The 15,770-nt window shown below is 46.4% G+C and overlaps 1 protein-coding gene across 5 annotated transcripts in view; it reads right to left on the reverse strand.

The window, feature by feature from the left end:
• YME1L (ATP-dependent zinc metalloprotease YME1L) overlaps positions 1-15,770 on the reverse strand; it is a 185,911-nt gene that overhangs the window by 51,112 nt on the left and 119,029 nt on the right. For all 5 annotated transcript variants that reach the window (XM_065440431.2, XM_065440432.1, XM_065440433.1 and 2 more), the window contains exons 13-14: positions 14,828-15,096; positions 10,993-11,144 (exon numbers count right to left, since the gene is read on the reverse strand). In XM_065440431.2, coding sequence (XP_065296503.1) covers positions 10,993-11,144; positions 14,828-15,096 — 421 coding nt within the window. The remainder of the gene's footprint in view (positions 1-10,992; positions 11,145-14,827; positions 15,097-15,770) is intronic.

The raw sequence follows: 15,770 nt of genomic DNA on the forward strand, positions 1-15,770 counted from the left end.
AAGGAGGCAGTTTTCAGCACAAAGGCCACTTCTTCGAACGCCTCCTAGCTGCAGTGACGGTGAGGGGGAGATGCGCGTCATGTCGCCCTGTCGTAACTGTGTGGCAATCTTGTTTTGCAGCCCGCCATTCTTAAAGGGACACTAAAGGTTACTATTAAGTCAACGTGGACTGTTGAAATACCATCACAGAAACCTCGAAACGCTTGTTTCGTGGCAAGGAGAGACTTATTTTAAGAGAAAATGCGTTCTGAAGCGTCCGCGTACCTCTAGCGCAGTTCAAATCGCCCGCCCTCCGATCGAGGAGAACTGACATCATGGTCTCATAGTGACGTTGCGCCATCGGTGAGTAGAACGGCGTCCGCAGACGGCGCTACGGCTTTTCTGCGCAAAACGCAAACGCGCGGCCAGAAACAGAGCCAAGACAGAGCCGACAGCAGAGCGAAAGCGGTAGTATGGTGGCTAGCGGAAGGAGAAACTAATTACGTCCCACATTACGTCCCACGGCACGCGGAAAGTCCGTTTTCGTTAAACTATAGGCTGCGGCGAGCTCGCAGCGTGGTCGGCGTGGTCTGTGAGAAGTGACGAGCCTTTCCGCACTCGCAACAGGGCATAAAAAAGTGCGAATCGACGCAAAACTCGGCCTAGAAACGTGCTTCGCCACAGCCGACCCAGATGTCGTTTCCCGCACCGCCACCAGGCGCCGCTACTATACCTCAAGCTCCAGCGCAAGACGCCCATAAGCTGGTACTTCATTCTATGACGCAAACTTCGACGCTCGTCGCAATGGACCCTGACACCGACAGATTGGCTCGCGATGGTGGGCTCAACTTCAGCGATTCGAGCACCGACGAGCGCGACCTGCTGCTGAGGGCTCGCACTGCCGGCGTCGTTGCGTACTACGACGGCGGCCTCGACGGCGGCTCTCCGGAGCGGGAAAGCAACGAGGGCTTCCCACGACATCACATGGACGTGGCATTCTCGCTGCTTGTTCCAAATGAAAGTTTCGCGAGCCAGCAGAACCCTCACAGCTCGACGCTATAACGAAAGTACTGAAACTCCAAAGCGTGCGCGGCGCAGAGTCGTGCGCGCAGAGTCGAGCGAAAACGAAACCTTTCGACCACCCATACTACTGAAGGGTAACGTCAAAATCTTATTTTTTGTTAGACTCGAGTAGACGTAGACAAGTAGCATTTTCTTCCGTCTTATAATCGAATGAAATGATATTTTTATTACGAGTAGTTGAGTATTAGTAACATAAATTACGGGGAGACCTTTCGTCATCGGTTTAGTACCGGAATGTCGCAGGGGGGTCTCAAATCGTGTCATGCATTTACCTCAATTTCTCGGTTACTAAAGCTCTGTTCGCGATTATATTGACGCCTTAGACGTTCTAGAACATTGCTCTACCACTTTAACTTTACTTTCTCGTAACCTTTAGTGTCCCTTTAACAAGGCTACCCTCGGATACCAACTTTTTTTGGTTTATTGAGATATCTTAATGAAATTTTCAGGATGAACTGATAGCAAAGGCATTAGTAGAATTACAAATCTTCATGCAGTTATGTTCACTGGTTCTCAAGTTACAGCAGTATGTCAGAATGGTGCACATGGTTTTTCTCATTCCAGGCCTGGAGAACTTTCAAAAGGTGCTGCGGCTGAAAAATTCACTATGATAATTTCCAGATGGTTACCTCAGGGCAAGACAGAGCGCTTTTTAAAAATTTTCTTGCTGAAAAATTTTAGCAGACCACCGAATTTAGTGTCGGTGATTAGGATTTTATGAATCAAATTTTGATTAAATATCACAAATCACAGACACAATATATAAAAATATGGGCTTGTCTTGCCCTAAGAAATTTATTCAGATACACAATTAAAAAGAAGACTTCTGGAAATCTGATGAGCGGTTACAGAGATATGGCTGGAACAAGCAGCCTCACCAGCCAAAAAACTAATGTTGAGAAAATGAGCTTTGAAAGTTTTGAGCACATATATTGGTCTAAAATGAGACTGCAGCGTTACTAAAGATGTCCTTAGGCACGCTATTCTTTTGCCGCCTTTCCACTTTCTCTTGCGATCGCTTCTTGGCCTTATTCAAGCACAGAGAATCTTTCTTGGCTGCCCGTTGAATGGCCAGGTGTTAGCCCCACTGATGAACGTAGCTCTTGGGTGGCCCTGTGGCAGCCAGCATTATATCTTAAGACTGCCTCATGCAGTGCTGTCTCTACAGCAATCTGCGAAGCATGCTGCTCTTTGGGCATCAGGGACCCCACAATGGAGTGAAATGATTCTGATGCATTCTGCGTCTTTGCTCCCAGGCAGCATTGCAGAAGAGAAGCCTGTGAGAGGCACTCATAAACAGGTAGCTGTGCTTCTGCAACATAGCCTGGAAGACTGTACCGATGCTTCGGAGGTGGCACACCATCACTCTTGCTGGCGTTATGACACTACGAGTCTGCACCCTCAGGGCACAAGTCGTGGTGAGGATCTTCGTCCATCGATGTCATGTGGTGGTGCGATGCCATCACTGCACGCTGCATTGCAGCCGCATCGTTGGAATTGTTCCTTAGGGCCCAGCCGTAATAGCCGGCCAACTTGTCGATGAGGGCCTTTGTCAGCCTGCCCTTCCCTACTAAAGCCTTGTTACTTTTCTGCACAAGGTTGTGCAGTGCTGTTCCCATCCTCTTGTGGACGTGGTTAAGGCATTCCTATTTCAAAATGTGGACCAGTCCATAAACATTTTCTTGCACAAGGGCAGTGAAGGTGGCACTATCTCTGTCAGACACTAACGCGCCTACGTGCTGTCTCGTGTTCCCCTTTGTGCAACAAAGGTGGTGCTTTGGCACCGAACGAGAGAAAAGGATGACAGCTGCCCTCCTCCTGCCAGCTTGCGTAGCCTGGATCTCCAGGCTTTGGTCCAACGTGGCAACCAAGGCACTGGTTCAATAGAACAATGGCATCCAAGATGAGGACAGTATGATATTCAATTATTGCACCAACTCCAATATGGGATGTGTGGCCGCACTTGTGCCATGTTCCATCAAAGTTTACTGTGATATCACTGCTGAAATATGGATCCATTTTCTTGTTTGTGGTTTTTACAGCAGAAGCAGATTCTGCATAGAACTTGTCTATGCACTGTGTCTGCGGTTCCCTGAATTTCTTCAAGTGCTTCTGAAGAAGAAGAAGAAACTTTAATAAAGAATAGTCCGGCAGTGCTTGCTGTGGTGGCCTCAGGTGACGGCTCGAAGTCCTTGGACTCGAGCGGCATCTTCGGCTTACCGGACGGCCCAGAGCTGGTCTGCCAGCTCTGAACTTCTGATAGCCGCCTCCCAGTGGCGGCGACGCCTACGGAGAAGGTCCCCGGCGGCTCCCGCATCCGGGGCGGCGTCGGGAAGAAGCGAGCTCGAGCCTTCTCCCACCCTGGCAACGGCCGCGATTATGGACGCGTCACCAACGGAGCTGGTCTGATTACCGTTGTTGCCGGCACACTCCCAGAGCATGTGTCGCAGCGTTGCTCTCTGTCCGCATGTTTTACACGCGTCTGTTAAATATAAACACGGATAGCAGTGGTGTAAGATAGCGGGGCTAGGGTATGTGTGTGTTTGGAGCAAGCGTAACGTTACGGCCTCGTTCCTGTTCAATTTGTCGTGCGGTGGCGGGAATGTGCGTCTTTTGAGTCTGTAGTGTTGGGTGAGGTCTCTGAACGTGGTTAGTGCTTCTGAAAAGTCTTATGATGCCAGCCACGATGGGTCACATTCATCGCGGCCCAAAAGTCATTGAGGGCTGTTTGTCCCTTCCCTATCTGTTTTGTAGCCACAATGGCTTTTATATTCACGTCAAAGGCCATTGAGTCATTCTGATGAGCAGAACTCTACGAGCTTGCAACTACTCCACAATGTAAACATAGCAGCTCAAGCTTTGTTGCAAGTCCAAGTTGGGCGCCTCCTTGAACCTTCATCCCAGTCGCGAAGCACCACTGGCACAGGGTCCCGGATAGCAGGCCGCCTAGGGCATCCATTTACACAAGGAGAAATTTTTCACCTTCACTTGTAGCGATGGCAGCTTCAGAATCGCGCTCCATTGCGTGAAATTTTCGCTCCGTCACTGACATAGCGCCAAGTCCTCGTTGCCATCAGCGCATTGTTTATCTGCCGCCTCTCTCTTCACACGTCAGGAAACGTGTTTTCAAGTACACAGTGGACGAAGCGATCGCGCTGTCTGAGGCAGATGAAAGAGGGGATGAGCATGAGACACCAGGCGCACTCGTCACGTCAAATTCTTGCGCCGGTGGAGCAGGAGTCACGTTGCTGGAAGCATCGATGCAACCATACTCTTGCATAGATGAAGCAGAAGCTGCCCCATAGGAACCATCCATGCAATCATTGTGAGCGCGCGGGCGAGCGGCGAGCTTCGCCATGCGGGCGAACTTCATAAGACGCTTCCTTGCACTGAACGCGTTTCGCATCTTGAGTTCCTTTGGGTGCATCGTGGCTGACCGCACAACAATCCGCAGGCTAAACGCAGCAACAGTCTCATAAAGACAGTTGAAGATCGTCTCGTAAAGAGGGTAGAAACTTTGAGAATATGCGAACAGATGCAAAGATAGACTATGGCAAGCGGAACACACAAAGGGCGCTGGCAATGGAGGAGCCAAAGCAGACGACAGTCAGACGCATTATGCAGGAGATCACTACATCATCGCACGCAGCAGCCAATGGGAGTTGCGGCTCCCCCGCGTCCTTGACGAGCGCGCACCTCACCTAATTTCAGCTTCGCGTCTCAGCTACAGGAAACTTGAAAACTCTCACGAGCTCTCCAATCATGAGTGATTTACGCCTCTCCCACGCTGCCGCCACCGCTGGTGGCAGGGGAAAATAAGCACAAGAATGCATGAACAAAGCAATACCAAAATGGCAGCGCTCAGGGGAGCGGTGGAGAAATGGCATTAGTGCCAAGTGGGGGTATTTTGAGTGCTCGCTCGCTGCTTGAGGGCTGCTGCGGCTCGTTATAAACTTTATTTGAAATAGTTTCGAGATGAATTAGACGTTGATATTTAGAGAAATGGTAGTTTATAAGACATACTGCCGGAAAATGTGGTTTTCCAAAAATATATTTTTTAGCTATATTTCGGTTTTCAAAGGCCGTGTCCCCCCTTAAGTGGCATTAGCCAGGATGAGCACCATGAACTTATCGTGTTAAGCATTCAGACTGGGATACATAGCGCAAAAAAAAAAAAAATTACACAGGGACAAGCAGAACACAGGACGAGCGCTAACTCAGCACGGAAAATCTTGCACAACCTTCTGCCATGGTTAAAAGACGGAGGGAACCCCCCAAGCATAGCCAGAATTGCAGGAGGTAAAATCCTGGACCGAACGCAGAACGAGAGGGCACGAGCTTGAACCTCGGCATAGGCCGCACGAGTAACCAAAGAACAAAGATCAGGAGGAACAGCATAGGGAAGGCCCAAGGTACTAGAAATGCTGCCCTATGCTGTTCCTCCTGATCTTTGTTCTTTGGTTACTCGTGCGGCCTATGCCGAGGTTCAAGCTCGTGCCCTCTCGTTCTGCGTTCGGTCCAGGATTTTACCTCCTGCAATTCTGGCTATGCTTGGGGGGTTCCCTCCGTCTTTTAACCATGGCAGAAGGTTGTGCAAGATTTTCCGTGCTGAGTTAGCGCTCGTCCTGTGTTCTGCTTGTCCCTGTGTAATTTTTTTTTTTTTTTTTGCGCTATGTATCCCAGTCTGAATGCATACCACCAACACGCCCAAACTTCTTCCCTGCTATCGTGTTAAGGTCGGATTGTAATGTCAGCTGGTTGGCGATGCAGGAAAAATTACAATGCATGATGCAGTCATCGGTGAAGAGTTTAATTCTAGATGAAAGTGAAGATGGAAGATCGTTAATATACATTAAAAATAGTAACGGTCAAATCACACTGCCCTGGGGGACATCAAAAGTGACATGTCCGAAAGAAGAGGTCATGAAGGTTGCTGAGGTATTCGCCGTCGATCTTTACTCCTAAACCTTCCCAGTTTAATAGCTTGAATACTTCTTCCAAATAGCATTGGAGAGATTGTGTCTCCTTGTCTGACCCCTTTCTTTATAGGTATCTCCCTACTTTGCTTGTGTAGAACTAAGGTGGCTGTGGAATCTCCGTAGATATTTTCCAGGGTATTTACATAAGCAGTCTGTACTCCTTGATTACGCAATGCCTCTATGACTGCTGGTATATCTACTAAATCAAATGCTTTTTCGTAATCTATGAAAGCAATATAGAGAGGCTTATTGCACTCTGAGGATTTCTCGATAATGTGATTAATGACATGGATATGATCCTTTGTAGAGTATCCCTTCCTGAAGCCAGCCTGAAGTGGCCCTTATTCTATTGGAGATTATTTTGGTAAATATTTTAAATAATACTGGGAGTAACCTAATGGGCCTATAATTTTTCAGTTCTTTAATGTCACCCTTCTTGTGGATTAGTATAATGTTTGCATTCTTCCAGTTTTCTGGGATTCTTGCAGTCGATAGACACTTCATATAGAAAGCCGCCAGTTTTCCTAGCATTGTGTCTCCGCTATCTCTGATTAAATCGACAGTTATTCCATCCTCTCCTGCCGATTTTCCCCGTTTCATGCCTTGCAAGACCCTTCTGACCTCATCTCTAGTTACAGGTGGAGTTACTGTATACTGTTCATTATTGTTTTGAATAGAGCGTTTCTCAGTCATCTGGGTACTGTAAAGGTCAGTATAGAATTCTTCCGCTGCATTTACTATGTCTTTGAGATTGCTGATGATACTACCCTGCTTATCTTTTAGTGCATACATCTTGGTTTGTCCTATGCCAAGTTTCCTTCTCACTGATTTCAGGCTGTGTCCATTTTTTACGGCTTCAAGGACTCCAGACCATCACCTAGGCTGGGGTGCTTATGGCCCCACCCCACCCAAATAGCCGGACATTTAGAATAAAGTTTTCACTCACTCACTTTTCAGTCTTTCTCATGTTATAGTTTCGAATATCACTTATTTTCGCCTTGTTGATCAGTTTTGACACTTCCGCGAATTCTATCTTCTCTTTTGAGTTGGAAACTTTCATTTTTTGTCATTTCTTTATTAGGTTCTTTGTTATTTGGGAGAGCTTGCCTACTGGTTGCCTTGGTGCCTTGACTCCCACTTCAATTGCTGCCTCTGAAGCCAGCCTCGTTACCGTTTCATTCATTACCTCTATGCAATCATCATCTCTCTGTTCTAAGGCTGCATATTGGTTTGCAAGTACCAGCCTAAATTTGTCTGCTTTTACGCTCACTGCCTCTAAGTTGACCTGTTTCTTCTTGACCAATTTTACTCTTTTTCTGTTCAAATTGAGGTGAATCCTCGCCCTCACTAACCTATGATCCCTGCATTTTACCCTACCTATCACATCTACAACCTGCACTATGCTGGGTTCGGTAGAAAGTACGAAATCAATTTCGTTTATTGTTTCACCATTAGGGCTTTTCCAGGTCCACTTCCTGTTGTCCTGAAAAATGTGTTCATTATTCTCAGCTTATTCCTTTCAGCGAGTTCTAAAGCATACCAGCATCTCTTCTCTACTGTTTCTAGAATCGACACCGTTGTTGCCAAGTGCCTGTTCACCCGCCTGCTTTTCCCCAACTTCTGCACCTGTTACTACTGTATACCGTGTTTGCACTTTTCCCATCGCTAATTCAACATCTTTATAAAACTGATCTACTTCCTCATCGTCGTGACTGGATGTTGGAATGTAGGCTTGTATGTACTACCTTTAATCTATACCTCTTATTAAATTCGATTACGACTACTGCTACCCCCTCGTTAATGCTGTAGAATTCGTCAATGTTGCCCGCTATGTCCTTACGGATTAGGAATCCTACCCCGTATTGCTTATCAGGGAGACCTCTATAGCATCCTCAGGACATGGCCGTTATTTAGCAATATGTAAGCCTCACCAGTTCTCCTAATCTCACTCAGGCCAATAATATCCCAAACAATGTCTAATAGTTCCTCGAAGAGTCCTGCTAAGCTAGCCTCACTCAAGAGGCTTCGGGTGTTAAACATTGCAAGGGTCAATTTCCATTGGCGGCCTCTGTCCGGACCCAGAGATTCTTAGCACCCTCTGCTGCGTTACAGGTCTGAATGCCGCCTTGGTCAGATGCTCTGCAGCTGCTGGGGACTGAGGGCCATTGGTTAATTGCAGATATCATCAGGGAGGTTGTGGCTGAATACTGCACCAGGGAGGCCAATTCCTGTTCTGGTGAGGGAGTGTCTTTGTTCAGCTTAGTGGGCCTTCCTAATTTGGTTGTACCTGGATTAGTATAGGAAGAAGTATAGTATAGGAAAGAAGAAGTAGTGTTATTAGAAGAGGTGAATTGCACGTGAGCTTATAACAAATCTTTCATCTAAGCTAGAATGTTAGGGCGAATGTTAAGCTTTTCCAATTTGGTCAGTAGCCGGTGGTGAGGAACATGGTCAAAAGTCTTTGAGTAGTCTAGAAAAATTGCATCTACTTGCAAACCCACATCTATGGAAGGATGAATATCATGGATGAAGCCGGCAAGTTGCGTGTCACAAAAATACCATATTTATGCACATAATTAACTTACTCACGTAATGAACACAGCCCCCACATTTCCAGTCGAGAAGTGTTTTTTTTTTCTTTTTCTCTCATAATGATTGCACCCTGAACTTGCTGCCAAGAAGTAGGAGACAGGATACGATTCGGCATCTTATATGGCGTCTGGCTGGCGCGATTGTGTCCGACACAGTGTCGGACACCGTATTGTACTGCGTCTGCTACTTTTATTGCAATAGCAATTATATGGACGCTCCAGGCGCACTTTTGCCATCATCGTCGTCGTTGCCGCGCGCCACATGGTGTAGGTATGAGTGAAAGTACGTGAGGGAAGCCATGATAGCGGATCAATCTCGATGCCGTCTTTCGTCATGCAATAGACCCTGGAGGGGGGGTTACTTTGGCAGAAATAGCGTATTGCACAACCGCGTCCGAGGGGCGCTGAGGATCGCGACGCAATCCCCTGCGTACAAGGGAGGAAAGCGGGGGAGGGAGGGGGCAGTGTTTTACTCTGGCAGCAACTGCGCACTGCGCTGCCGCGGGGTGCCCTATCTTGAAAGCGATCTGCATCAGGGGTTGAGTCAATGGCAGCTCATAAGTTTGTGCGTGCTGCATTCTTGCCACTCAGTTTGGATTGAATGAATGTTTGCAAGTTTATACAGCCAATAAAACTACCATCCTTACTTCATGTCGCAATCGATGGTGCACATTTCGGGCGAAACTGACTTTTTTAGAGGTGGCCATGGAAAAAAAATTGCTCATAATTTTACCCCGCATAATGAACGCACCTCCCAACTTTGCGCATATTTTCCGGGAAAGAAAGTGTGTTCATTATGCAAGTAAATACGGCATTCTCTTTGAAAAAGAATGCTGGTATTTTAATATATAGTTATGTTCTTCGAACTAGTTAATGACTTGAGAATTTATAATGTGTACTATAAGTTTACAGACAGTAATGGTTAGTGAAATTGAACGATAGTTGGCAGGAGAACACCGATCACCGGACTTAAATATCGGGATAACTTTAGCTATCTTCCATTGGGGGGAGGGGGGGGCGGCGGCGGTGGCGGCGGCGGCGGCGGCGGCGGCGGCGGCGGCAGCAGCAGCAGCAGCAGCAGCAGCAGCAGCAGCAGCAGCAGCAGCAGCAGCAGCAGCAGCAGCAGCAAGCAGCAAGCAGCAGCTGCCGCCGCCGCCTGGTTACACCCACTGCAGGGCAAAGACCTCTCCCATACTTCTTCAACAACCCCGGTCATGTACTAATTGTGGCCATGCCGTGCCTGCAAACTTCTTAATCTCATATACTGTTCAGTAAATATTGACACAGAAACATAACACAGAAAGTGAATAACAACCGTTATTCTGAAATGTTCTGTATTCTGCAGTTCGTAGTAGTGCTGAAGTATTTTATGCGAAGCATATTACGAGAGCTCAACCGAGCTCCTCAGGCGCGGCGGTGTCGCCTTCAATGACCTTTGACCCCATGCCATACCACGTGACACCGTGACGTCACGACAGAGGAGAAACCGGGCTCCAACTCGCGCCGTCGCTTGCAGCGTCACGGCGGTATCTAAGCAGCTGCGCTTGTTTCTAGGTGGCTTTGGCTCAACTCTTGCAATATGGGCTGGGTGGGAATCGAACCAGGGTATCCGGAGTGTGAGACGGAGACGCTACCACTGAGCCACGAGTACGATGCTTCAAAGCGGTACAAAAGCGCCTCTAGTGAATGCGGTGTTGCCTTAGAAACGAGCTGTTTCTAAGGCTCAGGCGTGCGTCGCTTGCTCACGCGCACATTTCGTTGCTGCGCCGAACACTGCGTTGCTCGACGCTCACCGCTTCCAATGCGGGGCATGTAGTCGCTGCGCCGTGGCCCATTGTCTTACACCCCTTGGCGGGTCGACGGGAACGCTGTCGCGTTCCACTCTTGAAGGCGAAGCAGAGTAACGCATGAGTTGTTTCTTCGTCTAGCCGAACCAAATATAGCCAAGCAACAGCAGTTCACCAGGCTAAACAGTGGTTCCGCAACTAAAATAAAGGCTAGTATGCTTCGCATCCTGGGCTTAACCTTAGCTAAGCCACAGCCATTTTTTTTTTGCATGGGGAATCGATAAGAAGTCAGATGGGGATTTCTGAAAAGTTCGTTAATCTGAAAAGTTTGTTAATGTGGAGTTCATAGTAATGAGATTTCACTGTAATGAGATCTCAAACTGCAGAACACCCAGTTTCCTTGTTCTGACAGAATCCAACCAATTACTATGCGATCACTACAATATGATGGTGTACGTATATGTGTTCGTGCTACTGTCAGGATTCAAAGTTGTTTTTCCACCTTGCTTTTTCGTATGAAATCGAACTCACTGAAATTAAAAAAAGATTGTGTGTGCTGGAACGCGCACTCACATGTCCCAGCGAGGGGCCCCTGGGGATAATGGTGACCTTGTGCAGCGGATGGGCCTCCTTGGAGTAGTGCGCCACCAAGGCATGGCCACCCTCGTGGTAGGCAGTGATTAGGTTGGCCTCCTCATCGGGGATGCGTGACTTGCGCTCTGGCCCTGCCGACGGCATGGTTTGTAACAATGACCACATGACTTAGAGACCATCTCTAGCTATACGTAATGGCACTCTGCAAGAACACTTTCGGAGAAACTTCTCTTGTGAAACGCAATTATTAGAATTAACAACTGATTTGCATACTAACAAAGAAGAGGATCTACAAACTGACTGTGCTTTTTCTAGGCTTTTCAAAAGTGTTTGACCTCATAGCACATTGCCGTTTGATTTTGAAATTATTTGCTCTTAAATTAGATTCTCTTACAGTAACATGGATTCATAATTTTCTTTCTAATCGTCAGTTTTTCACAGCAGTTAATATTTCCTCTCCTCTTTCGCACGTTACTTCAGGTGTACCACAAGGCAGCGTTCTTGGGCTATTACTATTTCTAATATACATTAATGACTTACCCAACAGCATTTCGTCACACGTGCACATTTTTGCAGATGACTGCATTCTTTATCGTTCCATCAAATGCGCTGACGATCATATAATCCACCAAAAAGACCTAGAACTTATTTCTCATTGGTGTAACACTCGGCTAATGAAGCTTAACATTTCTAAATGTAAAATTTCTTTTAGCCACAAGCATACTAAATCTACGTTTATTTATCACACAAGTAATATCACTATTTTGCATGACACTCAATATAAATATCTTGGTGTTCACCTAACTTCAACTCTTTCGTGGTCAATGCACATTGCATACATATGCACCAATGCTTCGAGATCATAAGGGTACATAAGATGCAAGCTGCGTAATTCTACTAAAGACATTCGTAAACTAGCTTATCTAACATTTGTTCGACCTCAGCTTGAATACGCCACATCCGTCTGGTCTCCCCATCAGAAATACTTGATGGAAAAACTCGAATCTATTCAGAATAGGGCTGCGCATTTTATTTCCGATTGTTATGACTATAACAAAAGGATAACACACTCAACACAAGGTCTCTCACTACAGTCCTTGCATGATCGTCGTGATATAGCCTTGCTATCATTATTTCATAAATATGTCCACAATAAAGCACCTTCAGTTCTGCCTCTTGAAGCTCCTCATTAGAAGTCACACTGGCTGTACAATCAGTTCAATTTCATGCGCACCTACGGAATTCATTTAACTACTCCGCTCTTCCAAGAGCCATTCGCCTTTGGAACAATCTTCCTAGTGCCATCGCTTATGAGAGTTACCAGGAAAATTGCCGGCATCATCTAATAACACCTTTTTCAAACTCTACATAGCCTAACGTGTTATTTTTTCTTGAGTTTCCAGTTATTATTGTGCTACTATCCCTTAAATACTGTTTTGTTATAGCCAAATATGTCCCACTCGTTCTGCAATTCTACTGACTATATTTTGCTTGGTGAAAGTTTCTTGTTCACTGACCTCTCGCGTTCTACAGCATGCGGTTTGTCCTCTGTACAATTTTAACACCACATTACTACTTTACGTTAGCGCATTTCTTACACTGTATTTTTTGTATATGTACAGTATTCATATATGTATTCTAATTATTGTATAATCTTTGAGTGTACTCTCCCCCCTTACACAATGCCTCTAGGGGCATGTAAGGAATCTTTAAATAAATAAATAAATAAATAAATAAGAAGCAAAATAGGCTATGACACTACAACTGTTAAGAAAGGAGAGTATGTGAAAAGTTTACAAAATATAGAGCTCTAACACTCTTGTTCTCCACCAGATAATAAAGTTGTAGGCTATATAAAAGGCATGGTGGCTTGGTGAAAAAATAGACCCCACCATCACCTCATAAGAAAAATGAGGTGCTCATTTCTCGTTATGCACCAAGATCAGGCACTCATCGGCAAAACCTTGTGATACGAACAAAGCAACTTTATCGAAAAGAGGACAATGCCTTGGGACAAAGCACTGACAGAAAATGTTTCTTCTCCTTTCTACTTCTTTTATTGCAATAGCAAGTACCTATATGGAGGCACATTTCTGCCGACGCAGTCATTGTGATGTTTCGTATCAAATCAAAGTGCGATAACACCGTCGCAGGGCGCCCTATGCTGTACAGTAAAACCTCATTAAAATGTACCTGCTTAAACAGTAGTTTCGTTTTAAAAGTAGTGAAGTCAAATCTCCGACTCAGCGGCCATTGAACATAATGTGTTTTGTATCCGCATAAATTGTACCAGCTTATTGTGTATCAGTTAATACGCAGTGTTTCCACTTTCTGTAGTGCAAACATGGCAGTGCGTCGTTTTCATGGGGCGGCCTGGCAGAACAACAAGCCCCAGAGATCAGAGCAACGGCCTCCAAGCGCCCTGTGCGTTTGTGCGTTAAGCCACATCAACATCACTTCGACGCCGTGCCAGAGAGTGTTATGGCATCGTGCAAGCGAGAACTCGCATCATGCCGAAACTCTGATATAAAATGCGCCGGGTGCTCAGCATAGAAGAAAAATTAGACATTGTTTGTGCTATCGAACATGACACGAAGTCGGCACTGGCACACAACAGGGATCTACTGTTGACTACGGTGTGTGGCATTTGGAATGCGAAGAAGTTGCTCGACAGCGCTGCTGCAACCACGAAGAGATGTTGGCTATGAGGTTAGACTTTTTGCATAGTTGCCTCTATTGTTGCTGAAGTGTCAACTAGAGACAGTGATGAGGAAGACACGGAAAGCAACAGCACGGGCGATTCAGGCCCAACAGTGGCAGAAGCTGCGCGTTAAGTCAGCCTCATGAATGCAATCGTCACAACGAGAACAGCACCCCACAATGAAAAAGGCACCCCGCAACTTCTGCAGCGCTACCGCCCGCGTGCACAGAGAACATGCAATGCCAACGAGGAATCTGCCGTACAAGTGCCGAGAAGATGGAGCTGGTTGAGAAGCTGGCTTGCAGCTTCATTGGATTGAGGCTGCTGTCGTCGCTGCTAGGCCGCAGTGGCATCAAACAAAAAAAAAAAAAACTTTTGTCGCGCGAAGTGAATAAATACTGCGTCTTTTTCCCCTTTCATCGCACTCTCTCTGAGTTCCGTTTTAAACAGGTAAATGGGCGATCTCATGCTATTTCGGTAAAGCAGTACTTTTTCTGAGCTACGACCAACTACGGTTTAAAGAAGTTTCACTGTATATGCGAGTGAAAGTGTGTAAGAGGAGCTGACGATCGCAGCTCAATCTCGCCTGCGGAAAGGGACAAGAGCAGGGAGGAAGTGCACTGTGTTTCATCACGCACGAGGCACCCAACATTGTAAGGCACTGGGGGGAGGGGAGAGATGGGGGCGACGTTCTACTCAGGCTGCAACTGCGTAAGCTATGGCTGCACATGGTCACGCGGCCGTGTCTAGCTGCATTAACGGCTTATAGCTCTGTGCGTGCTGCATGTCCTCGGCACTGAGTTGAAGCGACACACAGCACAAAGGTCACCTCACTCGCTGCGGATGCTGCGCTTGCTCACACCAGCATTTCGAAAGTGAGTGTCCGTGGTCATTGAGTGTGATGTTTTCACGTTTGCTGCTTGCACTGACACCGTGCTTCGTAATTTAGTTAGCAAGAGAATCTTTAGAAGTTGATACAGCCGATGAAAGTGCTATCCTTACTTCGTATGGCTGTGCCTGGTAATTTGCTATCGCAATCGATACTTCACCTTTCTGGCGAAACTTTTTTAAGGCATCATGGAACAGAGCCATCAAGTTCTCCAGAAAGCTCACCCATGAGGACCTTGTCTCGCGCACTTTCTAAGTAGCGCATGGATACAGCTGGCGCCGCATCAATGGCTGCTCTCAGTGCTGCCTGGTTGACTACATTCTCCAGGTCAGCGCCAGTGAAGCCTGTTGTGCCACGTGCAAGAACGTCGAGTGACACATCCGAAGCAACCTTGACCTTGCCGAGGTAGAGCTGCAGAATCTCCTTGCGACCCGCCAGGTCTGGCACAGGTACCTGGACTTCGACATCAAAGCGGCCAGGTCGCAGCAGTGCCCTGGGCAATATTTCAGAATCATCATCAGCAGCAATGTTCCACTGTAGGAGCAAGGCTTCTTAATTGGCCCTGCCCTGCATCAGCCGAACTTATCCTGTGCCTCTCATCATTTCATTTAGACCTCTACTGAAACAACCTTAGCTACAGTCAGCAGTGAGGCTTACATATTAGTCAAAGCATGGTTACGCACATACACACAAAGGATAGAACAAGACAGGCACTGTCCTGTTGTTGTTCTCTCCGTCATGTTATATCTGTCATGCTGCTTTTTTCATGATATATACTAATATAGCAGTCATGGTCAGCACACTATGCAAAACAAGGACAAGAAGGTAATGAGGACAGAATGCTTTGAATTTGAGAGAAATTGCCCCAGTAACAAACAAAATTCCTGCTCATGTATTTCCAGCAAATCATTTCCATGAAAATGCAAGAAGCGGAAATCTAAGGTCCCAAAAATTTTAACTTGCCATTTTTAACAATACCTGCAGTATTGTGCCTAAGAGTGTTGGCACAATACTGCATAGCCTAATGAATGATTCTAACTGCATTAACTAAAACATGCTCGTTAAACGAGGTAACGAACTCCACAGTGCTCTTCTACAACGAGGAATATGTCAGTGAATGTGCCAACTTACTAGCAATTAATGTGTCGTTTGATTGCATTTCTGTAC

The sequence above is a fragment of the Dermacentor albipictus genome, chromosome 4, assembly GCF_038994185.2.
Source record: "Dermacentor albipictus isolate Rhodes 1998 colony chromosome 4, USDA_Dalb.pri_finalv2, whole genome shotgun sequence".
Taxonomy (NCBI): domain Eukaryota; kingdom Metazoa; phylum Arthropoda; class Arachnida; order Ixodida; family Ixodidae; genus Dermacentor; species Dermacentor albipictus.